The following is a 25441-nucleotide window of genomic DNA, read 5'->3' on the forward strand; positions in this document are numbered from 1 at the left end:
AGTTCCATCATGGCTTGGCCTTTGGGTGTCATGCTTGTGGCTCTCAGAGTCTTGCTATGCCTCATGGGACTTGTAGTTCTGCAACAGCTGGAGGGCCGCTAATTGCATTTCCCTGCTATAGATTATCCATATCCTGGCAAAGCTAGAAAATGGACTACTTAACTCATCTCCCACCACCAACACCACCTTCACCACCATCTAGTGCCATGCTCCTCAGAGGGCAGAGTTGGCGACCAATACGGGACTGCTTGCACCAAATATTTTTTCAGGTGATAATTTTCTTCATAGCTGACACGGAAGAGCATGGCAATGGCAGGGCAGCCTGTGGCCCTGAGGAGAGCAGTAGTAATGAAAGAAGGAAAGGTGGGCCTGTAGTGTCTTGAGCTGTGGTCTCCAAACTATGGTCCGGATGCGGCCCTTTACTTACCTTTAATCGGGCCCATGGGGCACTTTTCCTCCCACTGATTCAAGACTCTACCCCTCCCACTGACACCAACAGCAGGGCATCATTTTTCCTACTGACAGCAATGGGGCACTATTTCTCCCATTGACATCAATGCTGGGGCAATATTTCTCCCATTGACATCAAAGATGGGGCACTATTTCTCCCATTGACATCAACGATGGGGCACTATTTCTCAAACTGACACAAATGATGGGGCACTATTCTCCAAACTGACAGCTATGAGTACATACAGTACTATTTCTGCCATTGACATCAATGATGGGGCACTATTTCTCAAACTGACACAAAGGATGGGGCACTATTCCCCAAAATGAGAGCTATGAGTACATACAGTAAGTAAGAATACATAAGTACATACATAAGTAATCATAAAAAAGAAAAAAGTTTTGATGATTACTTATGTGTTCCTTTGTGTGCAAAAATCCTTGTTGGTCCTGAAGAAGTGGCAAACCCGTGAAACGCGTAGAGACTTTGTACTTTTTTTTTTTACACATACTGTATGCTATATTAGGATTGTTAATGTATATTTAAATAAATTTGATTTTTTTATATCTGCTGGATAGGGATGAGCCGAACACCCCCCCGGTTCGGTTCGCACCAGAACTTTCGAACGGACCCCAAATTCGTACGAACGTTAGAACCCCATTGAAGTCTATGGGACTCGAACGTTCGAAATTAAAAGTGCTAATTTTAACGGCTAATATGCAAGATACTGTCCTAAAAAGGGTTTGGGGACCTGACTCCTGCCCCAGGGGACATGGGTCAATGCAAAAAAAAGTTTTAAAAACGGCCGTTTTGGCGGGAGCACTGATTTTAATGAGGATTAAAGTGGAAAAAAAGTGAAATATTCCTTTAAATATGGTGCCTGGGGGGTGTCTGTAGTATGCCTGTGAAGTGCCATGTGTTTCCCGTGTTTAGAACAGTCCCTGCACAAAATGACATTTAACGGAAATAACGTCATTTAAAGCTGCTTGCGGTTTTAATGTTATATCTGGTTCCTGCAATATGGTTGAAAATCATTGATAAAAATGGCATGGGTAGCCCTCCCTGCCCATTACCAGCCCCTTTGGGTCTTGTACGCATATTAAGGGAAACCCCGTACCCATATTAAAAAAAGGAAATGCGTGTGGCCCCCAGGCCCTATATACTCAGAACAGCAGTATACAGGCGGTGCAAACAAGACAGGGACTGTGTAGGTTTGTTGTGTTAAGTTGAATCTGTTTGTAATTTTCAACTGGTACATTGGTAAAGTGTAGCTCCAGTCAAAAAAAAAAATTTTAAGCTTTTTGGAAAACATGGGAAGGGTTATCACCCCTGTATAATTTGTTTTGTCGTCCATCTTTTTTCATCTCACTTGCTGTTGTCTCCTTCCATTTGCAAGTAGGAGATGTTTGTAAGTTGGATGTTTGAAAGTAGGGGCCTGCCCTATATGCTCTGCAGAAATGGCGGAACAAGGTGTTGGTTTTGCCACAACATTGTAAGCCCTCAAAGTGACTCTTGGTGGGCGCTGGAGCGCCCTGCTGTGAACGATTATATCAAGAATTGTAATTACATGCCATTGTTGAACAGTGGTAGAAAAATTAACCTTTGGTGGTTGTGGTGCTGGTGCCACAACACTATAAGTCCTCACAGTTACTCTGAGTGGGCACAGGAACGGGCTCTCCTGTGAAATATTATATCAAGAATTGTAATTACATGTCCCTGTTAAACAGGGGCAGAAAAATTGGGCCTTAGGCACTGGTGCTGGTGCCACGACACTGCAACCTCTTCCATATACTCTTGTTTTATTGCAGGAATGATCCCTGCTGCAAAGCATTGCATCAAAAATTGTAATTAAACGCCCCTGTTAAACAGGGGCAGAAAAATTGGGCTGATGGCATCACCCAGAAACAGAAATGTTCTTCCAACATATCAGCGGAGGAGGAAGAGGATAGACAATCAACATAACAGGACAGTCACTCAGCATCAGCATAGGCAGTCTTGAAGGGATGTGATATTTCAAAAAAAATTATTCGGTTACATCAGCTTCAGGTGCTTGGTAGCTGTGGGTGATCCAAGACTGATTCATCTTGATGAAGGTCAGTCGATCAACTGATTCGGTAGACAGCCGCACCCTGTGATCGGTAACAAAGCCACCAGCAGCACTGAAGGTGCGTTCCGAAAGAACGCTGGATGTAGGACAGGCCAGTAGCTCAATTGCATACTGTGCAAGCTCTGGCCAGTGATCCATCCTCAAGACCCAGTAAGCCAGAGGATTTTCGGTGGGAAAGGTGTCCAAGTCTGACCTTGCCCCTAGGTATTCCTGCACCATGTAAATCAGACGCTGGCGATGGTTGCTGGAACCGATCATACCTTGGGGCTGCGGACTAAAAAATTGTCTGAAAGCATCAGTCAGACGGCCACCTTCTCCACCGCTCCTTCTGACCGATGCCTCAGCAACACGTTGTCCAGGACCAGGAGTTTGTAACCTCCCAGTCTCTGGGAACGCGTTGCACAGACCTTTCTGCAAGGCCTCCCAGAGATGTCTCATCCTCTGCTCCCTCTGCGATGGCAAGATAAGGTCGGCAACCTTACCCTTGTACCGTGGATCAAGGAGAGTGGCCAGCCAGTAATGGTCCCTCTCCTTGATCCGAAGAATACGAGGATCCTTCCGCAGGCTTTGCAGGATCAGGGAGGCCATGCAGCGTAGGTTAGCTGAGGCATTCAGTCCGGAGTCCTCTGGGTCACTAAGGACAACATGATCCGCAGCTACCTCCTCCCAGCCACGTACAAGTCCACGTGTTTCTTGGGACTGTAAATCATCCCTACAAGACTGCTGCTGCTGATGCTGAGTGCCAGCCTCCACCTCCATACTGACACAATCATCCTCCTCCTCCTCTTCCTCCTCCTCTTCCTGTGTGATGGGTGGCACAGCAGGAACACTGTCTGGATAAAGGGGGCCTTGAGAGGCAAGGAAGTCCTCCTCTTCCTGCCTCTGTTCTGCCTCAAGTGCCCTGTCCATTATTCCACGCAGCGTACGCTCCAACAGGTGGACAAGAGGTACAGTGTCACTGATGCATACACTGTCACTGCTCACCATCCTTGTGGCCTCCTCAAACGGTGACAGGACAGTGCATGCATCCCTGATCATGCCCCACTGGCGTGGTGAGAAAAATCCAAGCTCCCCTGACCCTGTCCTGGTGCCGTAGTCGCACAGGTACTCATTGATGGCCCTCTGCTGCGTGTGCAGCCGCTGCAGCATGGCCAACGTTGAGTTCCACCTGGTGGGCATGTCACATATAAGGCGGTTCTTGGGCAGGTTCAACTCCTTTTGGAGCTCAGCCAGCCGAGCACAGGCATTAAATGATCGGCGGAAATGCACACAGACTTTCCTGGCCTGCTTCAGGACATCCTGTAAGCCGGGGTACCTGCCCAAGAACCGCTGCACCACCAGGTTAAGGACGTGAGCTACACAGGGCACATGGGTCAGTTGTCCCTGTCGGAGGGCGGAGAGGAGGTTGGTGCCATTGTCGCAAACCACCATTCCTGGCTTAAGCTGGCGTGGCGTCAACCACCTCTCGGCCTGCCCCTGCAGAGCTGACAAAACATCCGCCCCAGTGTGGCTCCTGTCCCCCAAACAAACCAGCGCAAGCACGGCATGGCATCGTTTTGCCTGCGTACTTGCGTAGCCCCTGGAAGGCCTACGGAGCACCGCTGGTTCTGAGGACAGAGCACTGGAAGAGGCCATGGAGGAAGAAGAAGAGGAGGGGGTGGAGGAGAGAGGTGTGTCACAACCAATAGTAGCATTTTGGAGGCGTGGTGGCGGAACAACCTCCAACACTACTGCACCTTGTCCTGCATCCTTCCCAGCTACCAGAAGAGTGACCCAATGGGCCGTGAAAGACAGGTAACGTCCCTGTCCATGCCTGCTGGACCATGAGTCAGCGGTAATATGCACCTTACCGCTGACCGCCCTGTCCAGCGAGGCAAGGACATTGCCTTCCACATGCCGGTAGAGAGCCGGAATCGCCTTCCGTGAGAAAAAGTGGCGTTTGGGGACCTGCCACTGAGGAACCGCACATTGTACAAACTCACGGAAGGGGGGCGAGTCTACCAACTGAAAAGGCAGCAGTTGAAGTGCTAGCAATTTATCCAAGCTAGCATTCAACCGCTGGGCATGTGGATGGCTGGGAGTGAACTTCTTTCGCCGGTCCAGCAGCTGGGGCAGGGACATTTGCCTGCTATAATCGGACGTGGGTGTACTGCTAGCAGAGTGCCTGGAAACACTTGGCTGTGACACACCTAATTCTACACCTTCATTACTCTCAGAGCAGGTTTCAGAGAGGACTGAAGGTCTAGTGGGGTTGGAGATGCCAGCTGATGAGGAGCAAGGAGAGGGCCGCTTTGTTCTTTGGTGTGGGTCTTTGAGGTACGCTTGCCAACGAGCTGCATGGCAGGTCAACATATCTCTGGTCAAGCATGTGGTGCCCAAGCGGCTGATGTTTTGGCCACGCGAGATACGCTTGAGACATATGTTGCAAATAGCAGCGGTGCGATCTGATGCACTCGTCTCAAAAAAGGCCCACACCAAAGAACTTTTAGCATAACGTGCAGAGGCAGCACCCTGCACAGGCGGAGCTCTGCGGTGTGATTCAGTCGGTGTGCTGCCCCTAAGGGCATCCTGCCTCGTTGGACATGTGCCTCCTCCTCTCTCCTACCAGGCACCCACGTGGAGTCAGTGCCCTCATCATCCCCTCCCTCTTCATCGCTGTAGCAAACCTGGCAGTATGCTGCAGCTTGTGGAACATGACTGCCAGATTGCTGTCCTTCTTGAGCATCCCTTCTCTCTGCATTCACGCTACTGCCTTCCTCTAGCTGAGTGTCATCATCAGAGGCTACAAAACACTGGGCATCCTCCTGGAGCATGTACCCAACACTGTGCTCAAAGAGTTCAGGAGACTCCTCAGGAGGACGTGGTGGGTCTAGGGAAGGAGTCACTGATGATGACATTGAGAGGAGGGAAGACGATGCGTTGGCAGCTGCTTTGCTAGTACCCTGAGACTGGGTGAGAGAGGATGAGGAGGATGAAGAGGGCTTGGTCATCCACTCTACCAAGTCGTTGGCATGTTGCGGCTCAACATGTCCAGCTGCCGAAAAGAAGGACAAGCGTGTCCCATGGCCACGTGCTGATGACAATACACTGTGTCCACGACCAGCACTGTTGTCTCTAGACACAGAGCCTGCTTGCCCTCTTTTATCGGCTCGCGCCTGTCTGCCTCTCCTTGCTGGCCTTCCAGACATGGTAATGGCCTGAAGGGAGTTGGGTAAAAAAGCAGTTGGGTAGTGTATATTGTGCTAGAGGCACACAACACCAGAGATAAAGGGGTATATACAGATGTATACTGTGCTGTGCTGGAGGCACATACAACTTCCAATAACTCCTGCAGATGGCAAGTGGGCTCAAATAGAGAAGAGCTATGTAGGTGGATATAGCGGTATGTACTGGGTACAGAGCACGCAGACAGCACGCACTAGCTCCTAACACTACTGACTGCAAGCTCTATTATAAAAGATAGATCACTAGCTATATAGGTGAGGTGAATATAGCGGTGTATACTGCGGTCAGGGCACGCAGACAACAACCACTACACAACAGCAAGATCGAAAATCGTCCCAAAACGATCGGTGTGTACTGTGTTGAAGGTACACAGAACACCCACTGCTTCAGACGCCAACACACTACACAAGGCCGCCGCGCTGGCGGCCTTATATAGTGTGGGGCGTGCACTACACAGCCTGAGCTATGATTGGCCACAGGCATCCTGCATGTGGCCAATCATGGCTCTCCTCGCTGCTGGAGCTGTGATTGGCCAAGCATGCGGGGTCACAGTGCATGCTTGGCCAATCATGAGCCAGCAATGCACTGCACCATCGCAGTGCATTGTGGGCCGTGAGCGCCACACGAATTTGGCGCGAATGGACCAAAATGTTCGGACTTCGCCGAACGGATGAACAGCCGATGTTCGAGTCGAACGTATGTTCGACTCGAACACGAAGCTCATCCCTACTGCTGGAGCTTACTGTGTATAGTGGTCATCAGTGGTCTATCTAAAGTCCCACTTAGTTTGGTTGGTTGCATCTACATATTGGGACAATAACCTGCTAGATCACATTTAGTTAATGATTGCCAACACCCCACCCCTTAATATCTCAATTTTTGCTTGTATAGAGATTCAAATACCACTTGAAGCCAGAAAAAAAACTCAATCGACAGAGGCCCCTAGATGTCTTATGTCGGTGGGCTTCTTCTGAATGCTCTGGTTCATCAGATACTAAGTAAAGGCAACCACTCCGTTTTTGCTTTTTCTTTTTATTAGAAAAAAAAAATGTGTGAAATAATACAAATCAATAAAATACATTCAACCAATAGAACGAAAAACACTAAGTGCAACGTGGTCTGAGTTCTAGAAGAGACTTTGAGGCAGAGTTAGTCCGAAGGTCATTCTGTAGGTCAACAAACATGGAGCTGCCAATGGATACAGTGGAATGGTGATGGATCTAATAATCTGGAGAAAGAAAGAAGAATGAATTCCCCAAAACAATGCCTAGGCTGTACCAAGGATTGAGCAAACAGCCTCCAGGGACTGTTCAGTGATAGGTACCAGTAAGTCGCCCCTTACGAAGAATACAAACTCGTAATTGACCTCCAAAGTGTTTTTCTCCACAGCCAGGATTCCCGGGAAACTGTAGAAGGCTAACCATCTGGTCATACAGCAACTGATCATTTTCTAGATGCTGTGATCAAATTATACATCACAGTTTGATACCTGTACCCTTATGTAAAGCCTTGAAGGTAAAGTCACACATGCCCGGCAAAACAATTTGCCATAAAATGCAATTTCTTGCATGCTGTATCATTCTGAGAATCTCCAGGCTATCGTTGTATAGGCGTTGCAAGAGTTACATTTTTTTTTTCCCCCGGGGCAGATGAGCCACTAATTATTCACAGACAGCTTTGTAGTAATCCGATTTCGAAGCTAGGCCCATCCATTCAGCTTCGTTGTCATCTCCAGTTTGTAGAACGTGTCGAAATTTGAGCTAAAAAAAAGGGGAGTCACCACTGCTTCAGCCAATAATATTGAACAATATTATCAGATTTATAGCTCTTTGTAGAGGTACTATACATGGTCCACTACTGCTCGGTTAGCCTTATTGATGGAACCGTTTAGTGTTCCACCCAACCATCAGCAGTGTGGCCAGTGCCTGCCGCCATGGGGCTCCCTGACCAGACTAGGCCCGAACGGCTACATTTGTAAGATTTCCCACCATTGTCCGCTGTAAAGAGGACCACAAGAGAACTTCAACTCTTCGTTATACTTTTTAACCTGTTCCTTACACTCACACCTCCTATCTGCTCAGTTATTGATTGTCCACATCCTGTAGATATAGTGTACACAATTCAAACACTAGGACTGCTTGGAGCAATAAAAGCAGTTGTATAGTTTAGAGTGGGTTCAATAGCATTCCGCTAGAAGAGTGTTATACACATACCTTATCAGCCTGTATCTCCTACATCCTCTATATTCTTTGTAATAAAAGAGGTGTTATACTGTCCCCTGTGTGATGTCCTGTGTCTCTTACCCCCCCCCCCCCCGTCATAGAAGAGTTTTTATACTCCCCTCTCTGGTGTCCCGTGTCTCCTAGATCCCCTCCGTTGTCTATAATAGAAAAGGTACTAAGCTCACCTCTATGGTGTCCCTTGTCTCCTACCTTGCCTCTGTTATCTATAATAAAAGAGATACTAAACTTCCCTCTATGTTGTCCCTTTTCTCATACCTTGCCTCTTTTTTGGTAATAGAAGAGTTACTAAGATCTCCTCTACAGTGTCCTGTGTTTCATTCCACCCCTTTCATTCTCTGTAATAAGAGGAAGTACTAGACTCCCCTATATGGTGTTCTGTGTCTCCTACCTCCCCTGCAATAGAAGAATAGGTATTATACCCCCCTCTCTGGTATTACAGAGAATGGAGGGGAGGTAGGAGACACTGGACATTGGAGAGGAGAGCATAATACCTCTTCTATTACAGGTAATGGAGGAGAGGTAGACATGGGTCATAATACCTCTTCTATTACAGGGAATGGAGGGTAGGTAGGAGACATGGGACACCGGAGAGGGGGTCATAATACCTCTTCTATTACAGGGAATGGAGGGGAGGTAGGATACAGGGGACACTGGAGAGGGGAGTATAATACTTCTTCTATTACAGGGAATGGAGGGGAGGTAGGAGACAAAGGAGACCGGAGTGGGGAGTACAATACCTCTTCTATTAAATGGAATGGAAGGGAGGTAGGAGACAAAGGAGACCGGAGAGGGGAGTATAATACCTCTTCTATTACATGGAATGGAGGGGAGGTAGGAGACAAAGGAGACCGGAGAGGGGAGTATAATACTTCTTCTATTACAGGGAATGGAGGGGGAAGTGGGAGACAAAGGAGACCAGAGAGGGGAGTATAATACCTCTTCTATTACAGGGAATGGAGGGGAGGTAGGAGACACCGGAAAGGAGTGCATAGTACCTCTTCTATTACAGAGAATGGAGGGGAGGCAGGAGACTGGATAGGGGGGTAAAATATGTCTTCTATTACAGGGAATGGAGGGGAGGTAGGAGACACGGGACACCAGAGAGGGGGTCATAATACCTCTACTATTACAGGGAATGGAGGGGAGGTAGGAGACATGGGACACCGGAGAGGGGAGTATAATGCCTCTTATATTACAGAGAATGGAGGGGAGGTAGGAGACATGGGACACCAGAGAGGGGGTCATAATACCTCTTCTATTACAGGGAATGGAGGGGAGGTAGGAGACATGGGACACCGGAGAGGGGAGTATAATGCCTCTTATATTACAGAGAATGGAGGGGAGGTAGGAGACATGGGACACCAGAGAGGGGGTCATAATACCTCTTCTATTACAGAGAATGGAGGGGAGGTAGGAGACACGGGACACCGGAGAGGGGGGTATAATACCTCTTATATTACAGAGAATGGAGGGGAGGTAGGAGACACAGGAGACTGGATAGGGGGGGTATAATACCTCTTCTATTACAGAGAATGGAGGGAAGTTTAATGTTTCTTCTATTATAAGAAGATGGCATCAGGAACTTTTAAAAACCCTCCAGGGTCACTGTAATGGCAAAGAACACTGAAAAAGTAACTGAAAAAAAAAAAAGAAATGCATCCAAAAGGGCCACTGTACAAAATCCACATTCTTCGAATATACTTTATTATACTGAAATACTGAATGAGGGAACTCTACATCATCCCTTCTGACATGCTAAATTATTATTTTTTCTTGGCATGCTACTGCCGCCGGTCTTGGCAAATTTAACTTTGGATTTTCGAAAGCCACTTGGAGACGATGGCCTTCAACACAGAGGTGGTAAATCCCGACCCACATCCAAACCAACGACAGCTGTTGGATAGGATCTTATTGAGCTCCCGGCATCAAGAAACACTTGTCCTGTATGGGGGAAGGTCTTATTTAGGTGAAGAAGAAAATTGCACTTTGCGGAAAGTAATGGAAAAGGCTCCTAAAAAGTTTGGCGCCTTGGCTCCTGAGATACTTTTTAGCCCTATGCTACACGTTGAGAATTTAGATGAATCCAAAATTGGAAAATAAGGCCCTTGGGTTACTAAGTACAAGCATACGGCCTCTGCCCTCGGTGGATCAGCTGGTGTTTTAGGAGCAGCGAATTGCGGGTGAAGCCCTTCCCGCACTCCGAACACAAATATGGCTTCTCCCCAGTGTGCGTCCTCTGGTGCCGGACCAGGACGGAGCTGTTGGTGAAGAATTTGTTGCAGACGGAACACGAGTACGGCTTTTCGCCCGTGTGAATCCTCTGGTGGGATATGAGGTTTGGGCTGCTCCGAAAACTCTTCCCGCACACCGAGCAGGAATAGGGCTTCTCCCCGGTGTGAATCCGTTGGTGCAGGGTGAGGTTGGCGCTACTCGTAAAACACTTCCCGCACACGGAACAGACAAAAGGCTTCTCCCCGGTGTGCGTCCGCCGGTGTTTTATAAGCGAGGCCTTCTGGTTGAAGCTTTTCCCGCAGTCAGCGCACACAAAGGGCTTCTCTCCGGTGTGGATCCTCTGATGGGTGGTGAGGTGGGCGCTGACGGCGAAACATTTCCCACAGTCGCCGCACGAGAACGGTTTTTCGCCGGTGTGAACTCTTTGGTGCCGCTCGTACATCGACTTCTTGGTGAAGGTCTTCCCGCACTCGGTGCATATAATGGGCTGCGATCGTTGGTGGACCCTCTGATGCTTCAACAGGTCGGAGTTCCTGGTGAACAGCTTCTGGCACTGGGAGCACTGGTGCGTCCCGTCTACGGTGACCGTTATCTGGGGGGGAAACGGCTGATGGTAAATCATTCCGGTGTACTGGGGGATCGCCCCAAGAGGAGCTTCTAGCCTTTGCCCCGTATCGATCTCAGGGCCGCTGTCGACATCCGTTTCGGGAACCGTATAATCCGTCTGTGCGTAAAGGTCTCCATCGGTGGCCCCGCCTTCTTCATAGACGGGGGTTTCTGCTTTGATGTGGGCTGCGTATTGCATGCCTGTGTGTCTATAGAGGTCTACGTCTGGGAGATGTAGCTCCTCAGTGGACCGTTCCTCCTTCACAAGTGAAGCTGAACCTGGCCTATTCTCGGCACGTGGAAGAAGAGTTTCTCCTCCACCAATTAGTTCGTCCTTCACGTGGTTAAACGCATGTTGCTCGTGATCTGGTGGTGTATCGCTATCACTAGGGACAGTATTCTGCTCATCGTGCGAGATCACCATCTCCTTATCATCAGAAGTGCCTTCAGCGTATTCCAAGCTTGAAGGAACGTTGTCGATGGTAAGCGGCCCTCCTTCGCAAGACACGGCCTCCTCCCCGACAACGTCCTCTTTATTCCCTTCCAGTATCGGAACGCCATTTTCTGGAAGGCCCCTCCTGTGACCCGACGCAACTTCTTCCTTAATCCCGTCCTTCGTCGTTTCAGATTGGCAAAATTTGGAGGAATCTGTTGAGATGAGAACATTGGTTTACCCCACTTGAAGACCAGGACTTTTCTGGCACTTTTTTACATTTTTTAAGTTCAAAACAGTATTTTTTTTGTCAAGTCATGTGGTCAGAGATCAGTATCAGAGTTTACATGAGATATGGCACCAGCATCCCGTTTAGAGAAGAACAAAACATATGGGAGATATGGGACATTAAAAAGCTGCAAATCATTAAAAGACAACAAAATAAAAAAGAAAAAAAAAATATAAAAATGTTATTAGATAAACAACAATAAAAACAGTACAGTCATAGCCAAGGATGTGTGCAAGGCATCCCATTATTGACAATGATTTACCGTGGCCACGTTCATGTTTGCTACATGTTTCGCCATATGGCTTCTTCAGGAAAGAACGTTCTTTGCTGAAGAAGCCATATGGTGAAACATGTAGAAACCGTCCTGTTTTTATTGATGTTGTTCATTTAATAAAATTTGTATAATATATATAATTATATTTACAAAAAATTATAATAATAATAATATTAAACAATGACAGTGTAAAAATAAAAGTACATAAAAAATAAAAATAGTGTAAAATAAAATAATATTATTATTTATATATATATATATATGTATGTATGTATAAAAAATATATAAATCCCAATTTTTGTGTAACATATAAAAGATGATGGTACGCCGACTAAATAGATACCTAACATGTCACACTTTCAAATTGTGTACACTCGTGGAATGGCGCCCACGAAGGGATGAGGGTGCTGTAATATTTAAAAAAAAATTTTTACACTATTTTTATTTTTTATATACTTTTTTTTATTTTTACACTGTCCTTTTTTAATATATATATATTTTTTCTTTTATATTTTGTTGTCTTTAATGATTCGCACCTCTAAAGTATTTTTTGATAGAAAATGACTTATAACCCCATACATTATTATTTTTATTTATTTATTTTTTGTTTTTATTTAGCAGGGACCCTAGAGAATAAAATGGCAATCGTTGCAATTTTATATGCAATTTTTATATCACACAATATTTGCGTGGTGATTTTTCAAATGCAATAAAAAAAATAATAAACCCTCTACCATGTGTCTCCATAAAGAGGACCTGTCATGCCCCTTTTTTTTTTAATCACAAGGGATATTTACATTTCTTGTGATAGGAATAAGAGTGATAAAAAATATATATATTAAAAAAGGACAGTGTAAAAAAAAAAAAAAAAATATTCCACGAGCGTACACAATTTTAAAGTGTGACATGTTACACTCGGCGTACCATCATCTTTTATATGTTACAAAAAAATTGGGATAGATATATATATATATATATATATATATATATATATATATATATATATATATATATATATATACATATATATACACACACACACACATATATATATATATACACACACACATACGCACATTTTTTGCATTAAAGTGTATTTATAAAAAATATTATTATTTTTTATTTATTTAAATAAAAAAATAATAATAATAAAAATAAAATCGATGTGCGAATACTGTGTGACATAATATATTGCAACGAGCACCTTTCCATTCTCCATCGTGTCTGCTAAAATATACAGTGCCTTGAAAAAGTATTCATACCCCTTGAAATTTCCCACATTTTGTCACATTACAACCAAAAACTTAAAATGTATTTTATTGGGATTTTATGTGATGGACCAACACAAACTGGCTCATAATTGTGAAGTGGAAGGAAAATGATAAATGGCTTTCCAGTTTTTATAAATAAATATGTGAAAAGTGTGGCGTAACATTTGTATTCAGCCCCCTTTACTCCGATACCCCCCAACTAAAACCTAGGGGAACCAATTGCCTTCAGAAGTCACCTAATTAGTAAATAAATAGAGGCCACCTGTGTGTAATTTAATCTCAGTATAAATACAGCTGTTCTGTGAAGCCCTCAGAGGTTTGTTAGAGAACCTTCGTGAACAAAAAGAATCACGAAGGCCAAGGAACACACCAGACAGGTCAGGGATAAAGTTGTGGAGAAGTATAAAGCAGGCTTAGGTTATAAAAAAAAAATATCCCAAGCTTTGAACATCTCACGGAGCTCTGTTCAATCCATCATCCGAACATGGAAAAAGTATGGCACAACTGCAAACCTACCAAGACATGGCCGTCCACCTAAACTGACCGGGCCGGGCAAGGAGAGCATTCATCAGAGAAGAGCCAAGAGGTCCATGGTAACTCTGGAGGAGCTGCAGAGATCCACAGCTCAGGGGGGAGAATCTGTCCACAGGACAACTATTAGTCGTGTTCTCCACAAATCTGCCCTTTATGGAAGAGTGGCAAGAAGAAAGATATTGGAGAAAGAAAGCCATAAGAATTTCAGTTTGCAGTTTACAAGAAGCCACGTGGGGGACACAGCAAACATGTGGAAGAAGCTTCTCTGGTCAGATGAGACCAAAATTCTACTTTATGGCCTAAAAGCAAAACGCTATGTGTGGCGGAAAACTAACACTGCCCATCCCCCTGAACACACCATCCCCACCGTGAAATATGGTGGTGGCAGCATCATGTAGTGGGGATGCTTTTCTTCAGCAGGGACAGGGAAGCTGGTCAGGGTTGGTGGGAAGATGGATGGAGCCAAATACAGGACAATCTTAGAAGAAAACCTGTTAGAGTCTGCAGAAGACTTGAGACCGGGGCGGAGGTTCACCTTCCAGCAGGACAACGACCCGAAACATCCAGACAGAGATACAATGGAATGGTTTACATCAAAGCATATTCATGTGTTAGAAAGGCCCAGTCACAGTCCAGACCTAAATCCCATTGGGAATCTGTGGCAAGACTTGAAAATTTTTACAGACGCTCTCCATCCAATCTGACAGAGCTTGAGATATTTTGCAGAGAAGAAGAATGGGCAGAAATGTCCCTCTCTAGATGTGCAAAGCTGGTAGAGACATCCCCAAAAAGACTTGCAGCTGTAATTGCAGAGAAAGGCGGTTCTACAAAGTATTGACTCCGGGGGGCGCCATACAAATGCCCCCCCCCCCAATTTTCACATATTTATTTGTAAAACATTTTGAAAACCATTTATCATTTTCCTTCCACTTCACAATTATGAGCCACTTTGTGTTGGTCCATCACATAAAACCCAAATAAAATACATTTACGTTTTTGGTTGTAACATGACAGAAATATGGAAAATGTCAAGGGGTATGAATACTTTTTCAAGGCACTGTATAATGTTTAGGAGTTCTGAGTAAGCAAGAAAAGTTCTGGGTGGAAACTGGTTAATCTCGTAAAAAAATAATGAAAGAACGGTTACGAATACAAACTCCGAGGACACTATGCACCCTAAAACACAGTCTTTACAGAAGCTTCATTCTAATTATTTCTGCTGACCCAGGAGAGCCTCTAGGACTTCCATCGAACCCTTGAGTTAAAGTAAGTATTCTACGTTTATTGGCTCTCCATCCACAAAACACAACACTGACCAATCCCCTCTTACCTAGAGTAGTGGCGGTCTGGTGCCTCTCCGTCGTCGGGTCGTTGTACAGAGCCGCGTGACCCAGAAACCTCCAAACCTGTGTGGAGAAAACAGCCCGTCACCTCTACATTCACCATCCAGACACATCCCTTGTCTGTTACTGGATAATGTCCCAGAATTCCCGGCACCGCTCACCTCTCCTGTCAGCAGGTGGATGATCTTGTTGGAGACCACGAGGATCTTTTTGTCATTCTCCAAGTCCCGTGTCAGTGAGCAGAGCGTCGGTTGGCTGCTCCGGGGGCTTCCGGTGGCTACAGGACTCTCGCCAGACTTCCTCACCACTCCGAAATCCTAAAAATGGTAAAGGCGATACCGGTACATGACATATGCCTGGAGTACAAAGATCAAAAACCAAACCACTCACATCTATCGAGACGTTAAAACTATTTTTTTTTTTTGTCCAGAACTCCGACCATTCCTATTCTTAGGACATTAGGAACACAATATACATGCTAATAGGAGTTAGTCTCGTTCAACCGGACTTGTTCAGTAATGGTGACGTTGCGTAGCTTGTCCAAGCCAAACTTCAACAGGGTGTCAGGAAAACAAACCAGCATTTATATCCACACAGGTAGCACATAATCCTTCATCCAATCACCATGGAATGTGTCAAGACAGAGGCTGACTTTCCAAGAACGACTCAACATAGAAGGGCCTAGTCTACCGGTCAAGACTCATCAGTCTTCCTACAATCCCTATGGATTGTGTCAAGGCAGATGTTGACTGTTCGAGAAGAATGATCCAACATAAAAGGGCCAAGTCTACAGGTGAAGACTCAGTAGTCCTGCTACAATCACCATGGAATGTGTCAAGGCAGATGCTGACTGTTCGAAAAGGATGGATCAACAACAAAGGGCCAAGACTGTTCAGTCTTCCTATGTGTCAAGGCAGATGTTGACTGTCTGTGAAGAATGATATAACATAAAAGGGCCAAGTCTACAGGTCAAAACAGAGGTCTTCCTACAATCACCATGGAATGTGTCAAGGCAAATGTTGACTGTCCATGAAGAATGACCCAAAATAGAAGGGCCAAGTCTACAGGTCAAGACACAGAAGTCTTCATCCAATCACCATTGAATATTTCAAGGCAGATGTTGACTTCCAAGAAGAATGCCTCAAAGCAAAAGGGACAAAATTTACAGTTCAAGCCTCCATAGGCATTTTGCAATCATCATGCAGTGTGCCAAGGCAGGCGTTGACTGTTCCAGAAGAATGATCCAACAGAGAAAGGCCAAGTCTACAGGTCCAGACTCAGTAGCCCTTTTACAATCACCATGGAATGGGTCAAGGCAGATGTTGACTGTTCAAAAAGGTTGGTTCAACAACAAAGGGCCAAATCTACAGGCCAAGACTCTTCAGTCTTCCTATAAACTTCATAGAATGTGTCAAGGCAGATGTTGACTGTCCATGAAGAATGACATGACATAGAAGGGCCAAGTCTACAGGTCAAAACTCAGAGGTCTTCCTACAATCACCATGGAATGTATCAAGGCAAATGTTGACTGTCCATGAAGAATGGCCCAAAATAGAAGGGCCAAGTCTACAGGTCAAGACACAGAAGTCTTCATCGAATCACCATTGAATATTTCAAGGCAGATGTTGACTTCCAAGAAGAATGCCTCAAGGCAAAAGGGACAAATCTACAGTTCAAGCCTCCATAGTTATTTTACAATCATCATGTAGTGTGCCAAGGTAGGCGTTGGCTGTTCCAGAAGAATGATCCAACAGAGAAAGGCCAAGTCTACAGGTCAAGACTCAGTAGTCTTTTTAAGCCCCATACACACTATCAGATTTTTGTCTTCAGAATTACCAAAACCATGTGTGCAAGGGCCTGCCTGATTGCATACAAACTGAAACTCCTAAGGAGTGACCTCATATTATATGGTTTTGGTAAATCTGAAGGAAAAAAAAAAATCTGTAGAAAATCTGATAGTGTGTATGGGGCTTAACAATAACCATGGAATGTGTCAAGGTAGATGTTGACTTCCAAGAAGAATGCCTCAAGGCCTACAAACGCCATAAAATGTGTCAAGGTAGATGTTGACTGTCCACCAAGAATGACCCAACATTGAAGGACCAAGTCTGTAGACCAAGACTGAGAATGTTTCAAGGCAGATGTTGTCTTCCAAGGAGAATACTTTGAAGCAAAAGCAACAAATCTACAGTTCAAGAGACTCGGCAGTCTTCTTAAATCTCCATGGAATCTGTTGGCTGTCCACGAAGAATGCCCAAACATAAAAGGGCAAAGTCTACAGGTCAAGACACAGAAGTCTTCATCCAATCACCATGGAACATTTCAAGGCAAATATTGACTGTCCAAGAAGAATGACCTAACCTAGAAGGACCAAGTCTACAGTTCAAGAATCAGAAGTCTTTTAAAATTTAACATGGAATGTGCAAAGGCAGGTGTTGACTATTCAAGAAGGATGGTTCAACAAAGAAGAGCCAAGTTTATAGACCAAGACTGAGCAGTCTTCCTACAAACTCCAGGGAATGTGTCAAGGCAGATGTTGACTGTAGAAGAAGAATGTCCCAACATAAGAGGGCTAAGTCAACAGGCCAAGACTCAGCAGTATTCCTAAAGCTACAGGCCAAAACTCAGTGGTCTTCCTACAAAAACTCCATGTAATATGTCAAGGCAGATGTTGACTTCCAAGAAGAATGCCTTGGGGCAAAATCTACACTTCAAAACACGGCAGTCTTCTTAAATCTCCATGGAATGTGTTAAGACAGATGCTGACTGTTCAAGAAGAATGACTCAACATAGAAGGGCCAGGTCAACAGGTCAAGACTCAGCAGTGCTCAAAGTGCTGGTGCTATAAATGCTGGGGTATTTTCCGGACACTCATTGGAACTGAAGAGGCTTGGAGAAGCTCAATAAACGAGATACAAGCTCATGGCTGAAGGAAGTGAGGGACAATCTCTGGAATAGGGACAGGAGTGTTCTATGCTTTATCCAAGACGAGTTGTGTCGGCTGGAGGTACGCCTAAAATTAACAACACAAATGTCTCCAGCAGTGACCCCAACGCTCCTGTCCCTCCATGACACCTGTGTCTCCAGGGACACCAGCATCTCCAAGCTCCTGTGACCCCCCCCCCCCATGTCTCCAGTGATTTTGGGACCCCGTGCACTCCAGTGTCTCTGGTGCTCCAGCGACCCCTGTGTCTCCAGTGCTCCTGGCCCTCAGAGACCCTTATACACTCCTGGGTTTAAAGTGGCTCCTGTGCCTCCAAGACCCCTGTGTACTCCTATGTCTCCAGTGACCCTTGTGTATTCAGCACACCTGTGCCGCTAAGACCCCCTGAGCACTCCCATGTCTCCAGTGACCTCTTTGTCTCCGGTGACCCCCGTGCACTCCTGTGTCTCCAGCACTCCTGGACATCCAAGATCCCTGTGCATGCCTGTGTCTCCAGTGGCTTCAAGATCCCCATTCCCTCATATGTCTCCAGTGACCCCAGTGTCTCTAGCACTCCCATGTCTCCAGTGCTCCTGGGCCTCCAAGACCCCTGTGTACTCCTGTTTCCATTGACTTCAGTATCCACTGTGTCTTCAGCGCACCTGTGCCGCTAAGACCCCCTGAGCACTCCCATGTCTCCAGTGACCTTTGTGCCTCCAAGACTCCTATGTCTCCAGTGACCCCAGTAGCGCCTTTTTCTCCAATGCTCCTGTGCCTCTGAGACACCTATGACCTCCTGAGTCTCCAGTGACCCCAGTAGCCCCTTTGTCCCCAGTGCTCCTGTGCCTCTGAGACTACTATGCACTCCTGTGTCTCCAGTGACCCCAGGTAGCCCCTTTGCCCCCAGTGCTCCTGTGCCTCTGACAACCCTATGACCTCCTGTGTCTCCAGTGACCCCAGTAGCCCCTTTGTCCCCAGTGCTCCTGTGCCTCTGAGACTACTATGCACCCCTGTGTCTCCAGTGACCCCAGTAGCCCCTTTGTCCCCAGTGCTCCTGTGCCTCTGAGACGACTATGCACCCCTGTGTCTCCAGTGACCCCAGTAGCCCCTTTGTCCCCAGTGCTCCTGTGCCTCTAAGACTACTATGCACTCCTGTGTCTCCAGTGACCCCCAGTAGCCCCTTTGTCCCCAGTGCTCCTGTGCCTCTGAGACCCCTATGACCTCCTGTGTCTCCAGTGACCCCAGTAGCCCCTTTGTCCCCAGTGCTCCTGTGCCTCTGAGACTACTATGCACTCCTGTGTCTCCAGTGACCCCAATAGCCCCTTTGTCCCCAGTGCTCCTGTGCCTCTGAGACCCCTATGACCTCCTGTGTCTCCAGTGACCCCAGTAGCCCCTTTGTCCCCAGTGCTCCTGTGCCTGAGACTACTATGCACCCCTGTGTCTCCAGTGACCCCAGTAGCCCCTTTGTCCCCAGTGCTCCTGTGCCTCTGAGACTACTATGCACCCCTGTGTCTCCAGTGACCCCAGTAGCCCCTTTGTCCCCAGTGCTCCTGTGCCTCTAAGACTACTATGCACTCCTGTGTCTCCAGTGACCCCCAGTAGCCCCTTTGTCCCCAGTGCTCCTGTGCCTCTGAGACCCCTATGACCTCCTGTGTCTCCAGTGACCCCAGTAGCCCCTTTGTCCCCAGTGCTCCTGTGCCTCTGAGACTACTATGCACTCCTGTGTCTCCAGTGACCCCAATAGCCCCTTTGTCCCCAGTGCTCCTGTGCCTCTGAGACCCCTATGACCTCCTGTGTCTCCAGTGACCCCAGTAGCCCCTTTGTCCCCAGTGCTCCTGTGCCTCTAAGACTACTATGCACTCCTGTGTCTCCAGTGACCCCAGTAGCCCCTTTTTCCCCAGTGCTCCTGTGCCTCTGAGACCCCTATGACCTCCTGTGTCTCCAGTGACCCCAGTAGCCCCTTTGTCCCCAGTGCTCCTGTGCCTCTGAGACTACTATGCACTCCTGTGTCTCTAGTGATCCCAGTGGCTCCTATGCCTCCAAGGCCTTTTTGTACTCTCTAGTGACCCAAGTAGCCTCTGTGTCTCCAGCACTTTTGTGCCTCTGGGAACCCTGTGAACTTTTAGGTCCCCAGTGGCCCCTGTGCCTCCAGCACTCCAGTACCTCTAAAACTCTTGTGCATCCAGCGATTCTGGGGCCTCGGTGTCACCACTGACCCCAGAGCACTCTGTGACACCCAATGACACCTCAGCATCCTGAGTCAGGCAGAGACCCCGGAGCACCATGTGTCATCTGGTGCCTCAGTGTGCCCTGACCACCAAATTCACCCTGGTGCCCTCACTCAGCCTCAGTATTTCTCCCTGCATCTGGAGCCCAGTCTGTGACACTGGAAGCCTCATAGACAAATAGGTGGAGATGAGACCCACCAACATTACAAGACGGAGAAGGAAATATTCCGTAGAACATAAAGAAGTCTCCGGGGGGGGGGGGGGGGGGGATGGGTGTGAAATCCTCAATGTTATCAAATGTTGGGGCCTCTCCACAGACAACCTCCTGGTGACCAGGAGAAGACCCCCATTCAGAACCACCTACGTACAACTCTCAGCCCAGAGACATCCTCCAGGTGACCAGCTGGAGATGACCCCCATACTGAACCACCTACCCACAACTCTCTGCCCAGAGACAACCTCCTGGTGACCAGCTGGAGAAGACCCCTCCCCCCATACCAAACCACCTACCTACAACCCTCCATCCAGAGACATCCTCCTGGTGACCAGCTGAAGACCCCCCCAATACCGAACCACCTACCTATAACTCTCTGCCCAGAGATCTCCTCCTGGTGACCTGCTGGAGAAGACCCCCATACTGAACAACCTACCTACAACTCTCCACCCAGAGACCTCTTCCTGGTGACCAGCTGGAGAAGACCCCCCCCCCCTATACCGAACCACCTACCTACAACTCTCCTCCCAGAGACATCCTCCTGGTGGCCATCTCGAGAGAAGCCCCATACCAAACACCTACCTACAACTCTCTGCCCAGAGTCAAGAGACAACCTCCTGGTGACCAGTTGGAGAAGACCCCCATACCGAACAACCTACCTACAACTCCCTGCCCAGAGACAGCCTCCTGGTGACCTGCTGAAGAACCTCATACCTATAACTCTCCACCGAGACATCCTCCTGGTGACCAACTGGAGAAGTCCCCCCCCCCATACCGAACCACCTACCTACAACTCTCCACCCAGAGTCAAGAGACAACCTCCTGGTGACCAGTTGGAGAAGACCCCCCCCAACAAACCAAGTAACTACAACTCTCCACTCAGAGACATCCTTCTGGTGACCAACTGGAGAAGAACTCCATACCAAACCACCTACCTACAACTCTCCACCCAGAGACAACCCCCATACCAAACCACCTACCTACAACTCTCCGCCCAGAGATGACCTACTGAAGACCTGCTGGAGAAGACCCCTATACTGAACAACCTACCTACAACTCTCCGCCAAGAGATGACCTCCTGGTGACCATCTAGAGAAGACCTCCCCCAAGGAACCACCTATCTATAACTCTCCACCCAGAAACAACCTCCTGGTGAGCAGCTAGAGAAGACCCCCCATACCGAACCACCTACCTACAACTCTCTGCCCAGAGACAACCTCCTGGTGACCTGCTGGAGAAGACCCCCATACTAAACCACAAACCTACAACTCTCCACCCACAATCCCCCCCACCAATCACATCACCCACAGATGAAGGGGGACCCTCACCTCTCCGGTCAGCAGGTGGACAATCTCCAGGGTGAGGCTGATAATGTCCTCCGTCACCGCACTCCGCTCAGCGTCCATCCTCGGCTTGGGGGGCGGGGCTCCGGCAGTGACCTGTATAAAATACACAACAGATAAGACAAGAGGACGACCACAGCTGACCTACTTCTGAAAATGCCACCTCCCCTGGCTGTCTGGGGCGGGAACAAGCATGCAGCCAGTGAAGTCACAACTACTGATCTCCGAAACCGCTCCACCTACTGACACCTTCCCATTACTGAGACCGTCGGGCGTCTTCGGGAGGAGCAGAGCCCCCAATACCGGACTCTGATTGGCCCTTCTTTCCTTCCGATTGGAGTCTACCAATTAGGTGTCACTGCTCAGCTCCACCCCCTAACTGGGTCTGATGAGCACCCAGTGCCTGCAATATGTCACTGTCAGAGCTGCTGTACGCACAGAGAGCACCATGGTGGGTCTGTGAACCTCTCAGTGTATGGTGACACACAGTAAGTGGTGTATGGCGGGTGTCAGCCTGATTGGGAATTGCAGCTGGTGTGGAGGAGGTGATGATGATGGTGGTGTGTACTCATTGATGTGCAGTGTGATGATGAGTGAGGATGAAGATGACACAGACACTCGCCTGCACTGAGGGTCCCCCTGCTCTTCTCTCTCTATCACATGGAAATCACACAAAAAAAAAATCAAATCCCATTGAGAGGTCATTTCCGGCTTGCAGGGCATACACTTCCGGTATTTGCGCTCCACGGCTTCATAGTTCCGGGTTGTGCGTTCCACTGGGGGAGACCTGTCGGATCTTACTTCCGGACTGTGCGTTCCAGCTGCCTGGACTGTGCTGACGTCCGCGTTCCACGCCTCAGAGCGGACCCCGCCCACCCCCTGGTGATTTGTAAGCTTTTCCTAATGTCACCATAAACCCCGCCCTCTCTCCGCTGGAATGATACACGATGGGTGGGCTGGGCTGAAAGTGATCATATAGCAAAGTGGGCGGAGCTTCAGCTGTCCAATCTCCTATAGATTTACCAACACACCTCACCAATGGATGTGTGGGAGATTGTCCAATCAGATTGTATGGGGGATGGTCAGATTTGGAGTGAACGCATTGCTAGTGGTTGCAATGTGGGCGGGACTTATAGTGATGTCATAGTTAGCTCTGAGTGGGTGGGGCTTACAGCAATTACATCTTTACCAGCTTCTTTAAGTGGGTGGGGCTGATGATGACATCATTACCTCTGAGTGGGAGGGACTTATAACAATCACATCATGACCTTTGAGCTGGTACATAGTGGGCGGGGCTTATAGCGATGACATCATGACCCCTGAGCAATCACAAAGTGGGCGGGAACCGAAAGTGATCACGTTGTTACCCCTTTGATTAGGCAGAAGATCAGGTGGGATATGACATCATTAACAGTCAGTGGGTGGGGCTTATAGAGCTGACATCACGACAGCTGAACAATCAAAAAGTGGGTGGGGCTTATAGTGATGACATCATGACCCCTGATGGGGGCGAGACTTACAACGATGACATCATGACCTTCGAGTTGGTACAAAGTAGGTGGGGATTATGGTGATGAATTTATTTATTATGAATTTATTACCCATGAGTGGGCAGGGCTTATAGCGATGACATCATGACCCCCTGAGCAATCACAAGGTGGGCGGGGACTTAGAGTGATCACATTGTTGCTAACCTTTGATTAGTCACAAAGCTGGTGGCATATGACATCACTACCAGTGAGTGGGTGGGGCTTATAGTGATGACATCATTACCTCTAAATGGGTGGGACTTATAGTTATCACATCGTGATCTTCGAGCTGGTGGGTGGGGCTTATGGTGACGCATTTATTACCTCTGAGTGGGTGGGGCTTATAGCGCTGACGTCACTACCCCTCTGAGAAATCACACAGTGTGTGGGGCTTATGGTAATGATATCATTACCTCTGAGTGGGCGGGACTTATATTAATGACATCATGACCTTTGAGCTGTTGCAAAGTGGGTGGGGCTTATGGTGATGAATTTACGACTTGTGAGTAGGTGGGGTTTATAGCGCTGACATCACTACCCCTGAGCAGTCACACTGTGTATGGGGCTTATAGTAATGATATAATTACAAATTCCATTGTAGCTCTGGCTGGATGTTTTCGGGTCGTTGTCCTGCTGGAAGGTGAACCTCCGCCCCGGTCTCAAGTGTTTTGCAGACTCTAAAAGGTTTTCTTCTAAGATTGTCCTGTATTTGGCTCCATCCATCTTCCCATCAACTCTGACCAGCTTCCCTGTCCCTGCTGAAGAAAACCATCCCCACCACATGATGCTGCCACCACCATGTTTCACAGTGGGGATGGTGCGATCAGGGGGATGGGCGGTGTTAGTTTTCCCCCACACATAGTGGGTTTTTTTTAGGCCAAAAAAGTAAAATTTTGGTCTCATCTGACCAGATCACCTTCTTCCACATGTTTGCTGTGCCCTCCACATGGCTTCTCGTAAACTACAACCAGGACTTCTTATGACTTTCTTTCTCCAATGTCTTTCTTCTTGTCACTCTTCCATAAAGGGCAGATTTGTGGAGAGACGACTAATAGTTGTTCTGTGGACAGATTCTCCCCCCTGAGCTGTGGATCTCTGCAGCTCCTCCAGAGTTACCATGGACCTCTTGACTGCTTCTTTGATGAATGCTCTCCTTGCCCGGCCCGGTCAGTTTAGGTCAGGGGTCTCCAGACTGCGGCCCGAGTGCCAGATGTGGCCCTTTGCCAGCCTTTATTTGGCCCTCAGGGCGCTATTCCTCCCACTGATAGGGGGCACTATTCCTCCCACTGACACCAACAACGGGGCACTATTTCTTCTACTGATACCAATGACGGATACTCCTCCTCCTATTGACCACCAACCCTGAGGCCATATTTATTCTCAATGATGCCGGTTTTGGGGACATTTTCTGCCCCCCGCTGGCTACAATCCGGCCCTCCTAGAGTCTGAAGGACATTAAACTGGCCATTTGTTTGAAAAGTTTGGAGACTCCTGGTTTAGGTGGATGGTCATGTCTTGGTAGGTTGGCAGTTGTGCCATACTCTTTCAGTTTTCCGATGATGGATTGAACAGAGCTCCGTAAGATGTTCAAAGCTTGGGAGATGTTTTTTTTTTATAACCTAACCCTGCTTTACACTTCTCCACAACTTTATCCCCGATCTGTCTGGTGTGTTCCTTGGCCTTCATGATGCTGTTTGCTCACTAAGGTTCTCTAACAAACCTCTGAGGGCTTCACAGAACAGCTGTATTTATACTGAGATTAAATTACACACAGGTGGACTCTACTAATTAGGTGACTTCTGAAGGCAATTGGAGAAAGACGATTGGCTGGCCTAAATTCTGCTCCCCCCCCCCCCCTCTCTCTTCAGTAGAGAGCTGGGGGTCGGCATCTGTTGACAGGTCCTCTTTACTAAGGTGTCCAGAATGGCAGCAGACTGAATATAGAAAATAGCTGAAACATCACCTTTGGGTGGAGTGATCCTTTAAATTCTGTATATATCTCCATTAGGTTATGTTATCTACTAAACCACGCCCACACGATTTTCCATTTTTTTTTTATGCATTTTATTAATTCCTCATGCGGTAACAAACATCTAAAAACAAACAAAGTTGATTCAGAGTGGAGGGATTTGGGGGGGGGGGGTTCAGAGAATTAATATAAAAAAAAAAAAAGGAGATCCTTTAAATTCTGTATAT

General features: G+C 47.4%; 2 protein-coding genes across 2 annotated transcripts in view; one reads left to right on the top strand and one right to left on the bottom strand.

Moving 5' to 3' along the window:
* The window catches only part of LOC143955508 (uncharacterized), a 76188-nt gene that overhangs the window by 6395 nt on the left and 44352 nt on the right, over positions 1-25441 (top strand). The window lies entirely within an intron of this gene.
* LOC143955720 (uncharacterized) lies at positions 6413-22114 on the bottom strand. The gene is made up of 4 exons (XM_077465836.1): positions 21702-22114; positions 15170-15325; positions 14996-15071; positions 6413-11512 (listed from the first exon to the last, which is right to left on the bottom strand). The coding sequence occupies exons 1-4, from the start codon at positions 21777-21779 to the stop codon at positions 10140-10142; spliced, it is 1683 nt and encodes a 560-aa protein (XP_077321962.1). The 5' UTR covers positions 21780-22114; the 3' UTR covers positions 6413-10139.

This window comes from Lithobates pipiens, unplaced genomic scaffold (assembly GCF_037356315.1).
Source record: "Lithobates pipiens isolate NorthernLeopardFrog02 unplaced genomic scaffold, aLitPip1_a1.2 Scaffold_35, whole genome shotgun sequence".
NCBI lineage: Eukaryota > Metazoa > Chordata > Amphibia > Anura > Ranidae > Lithobates > Lithobates pipiens.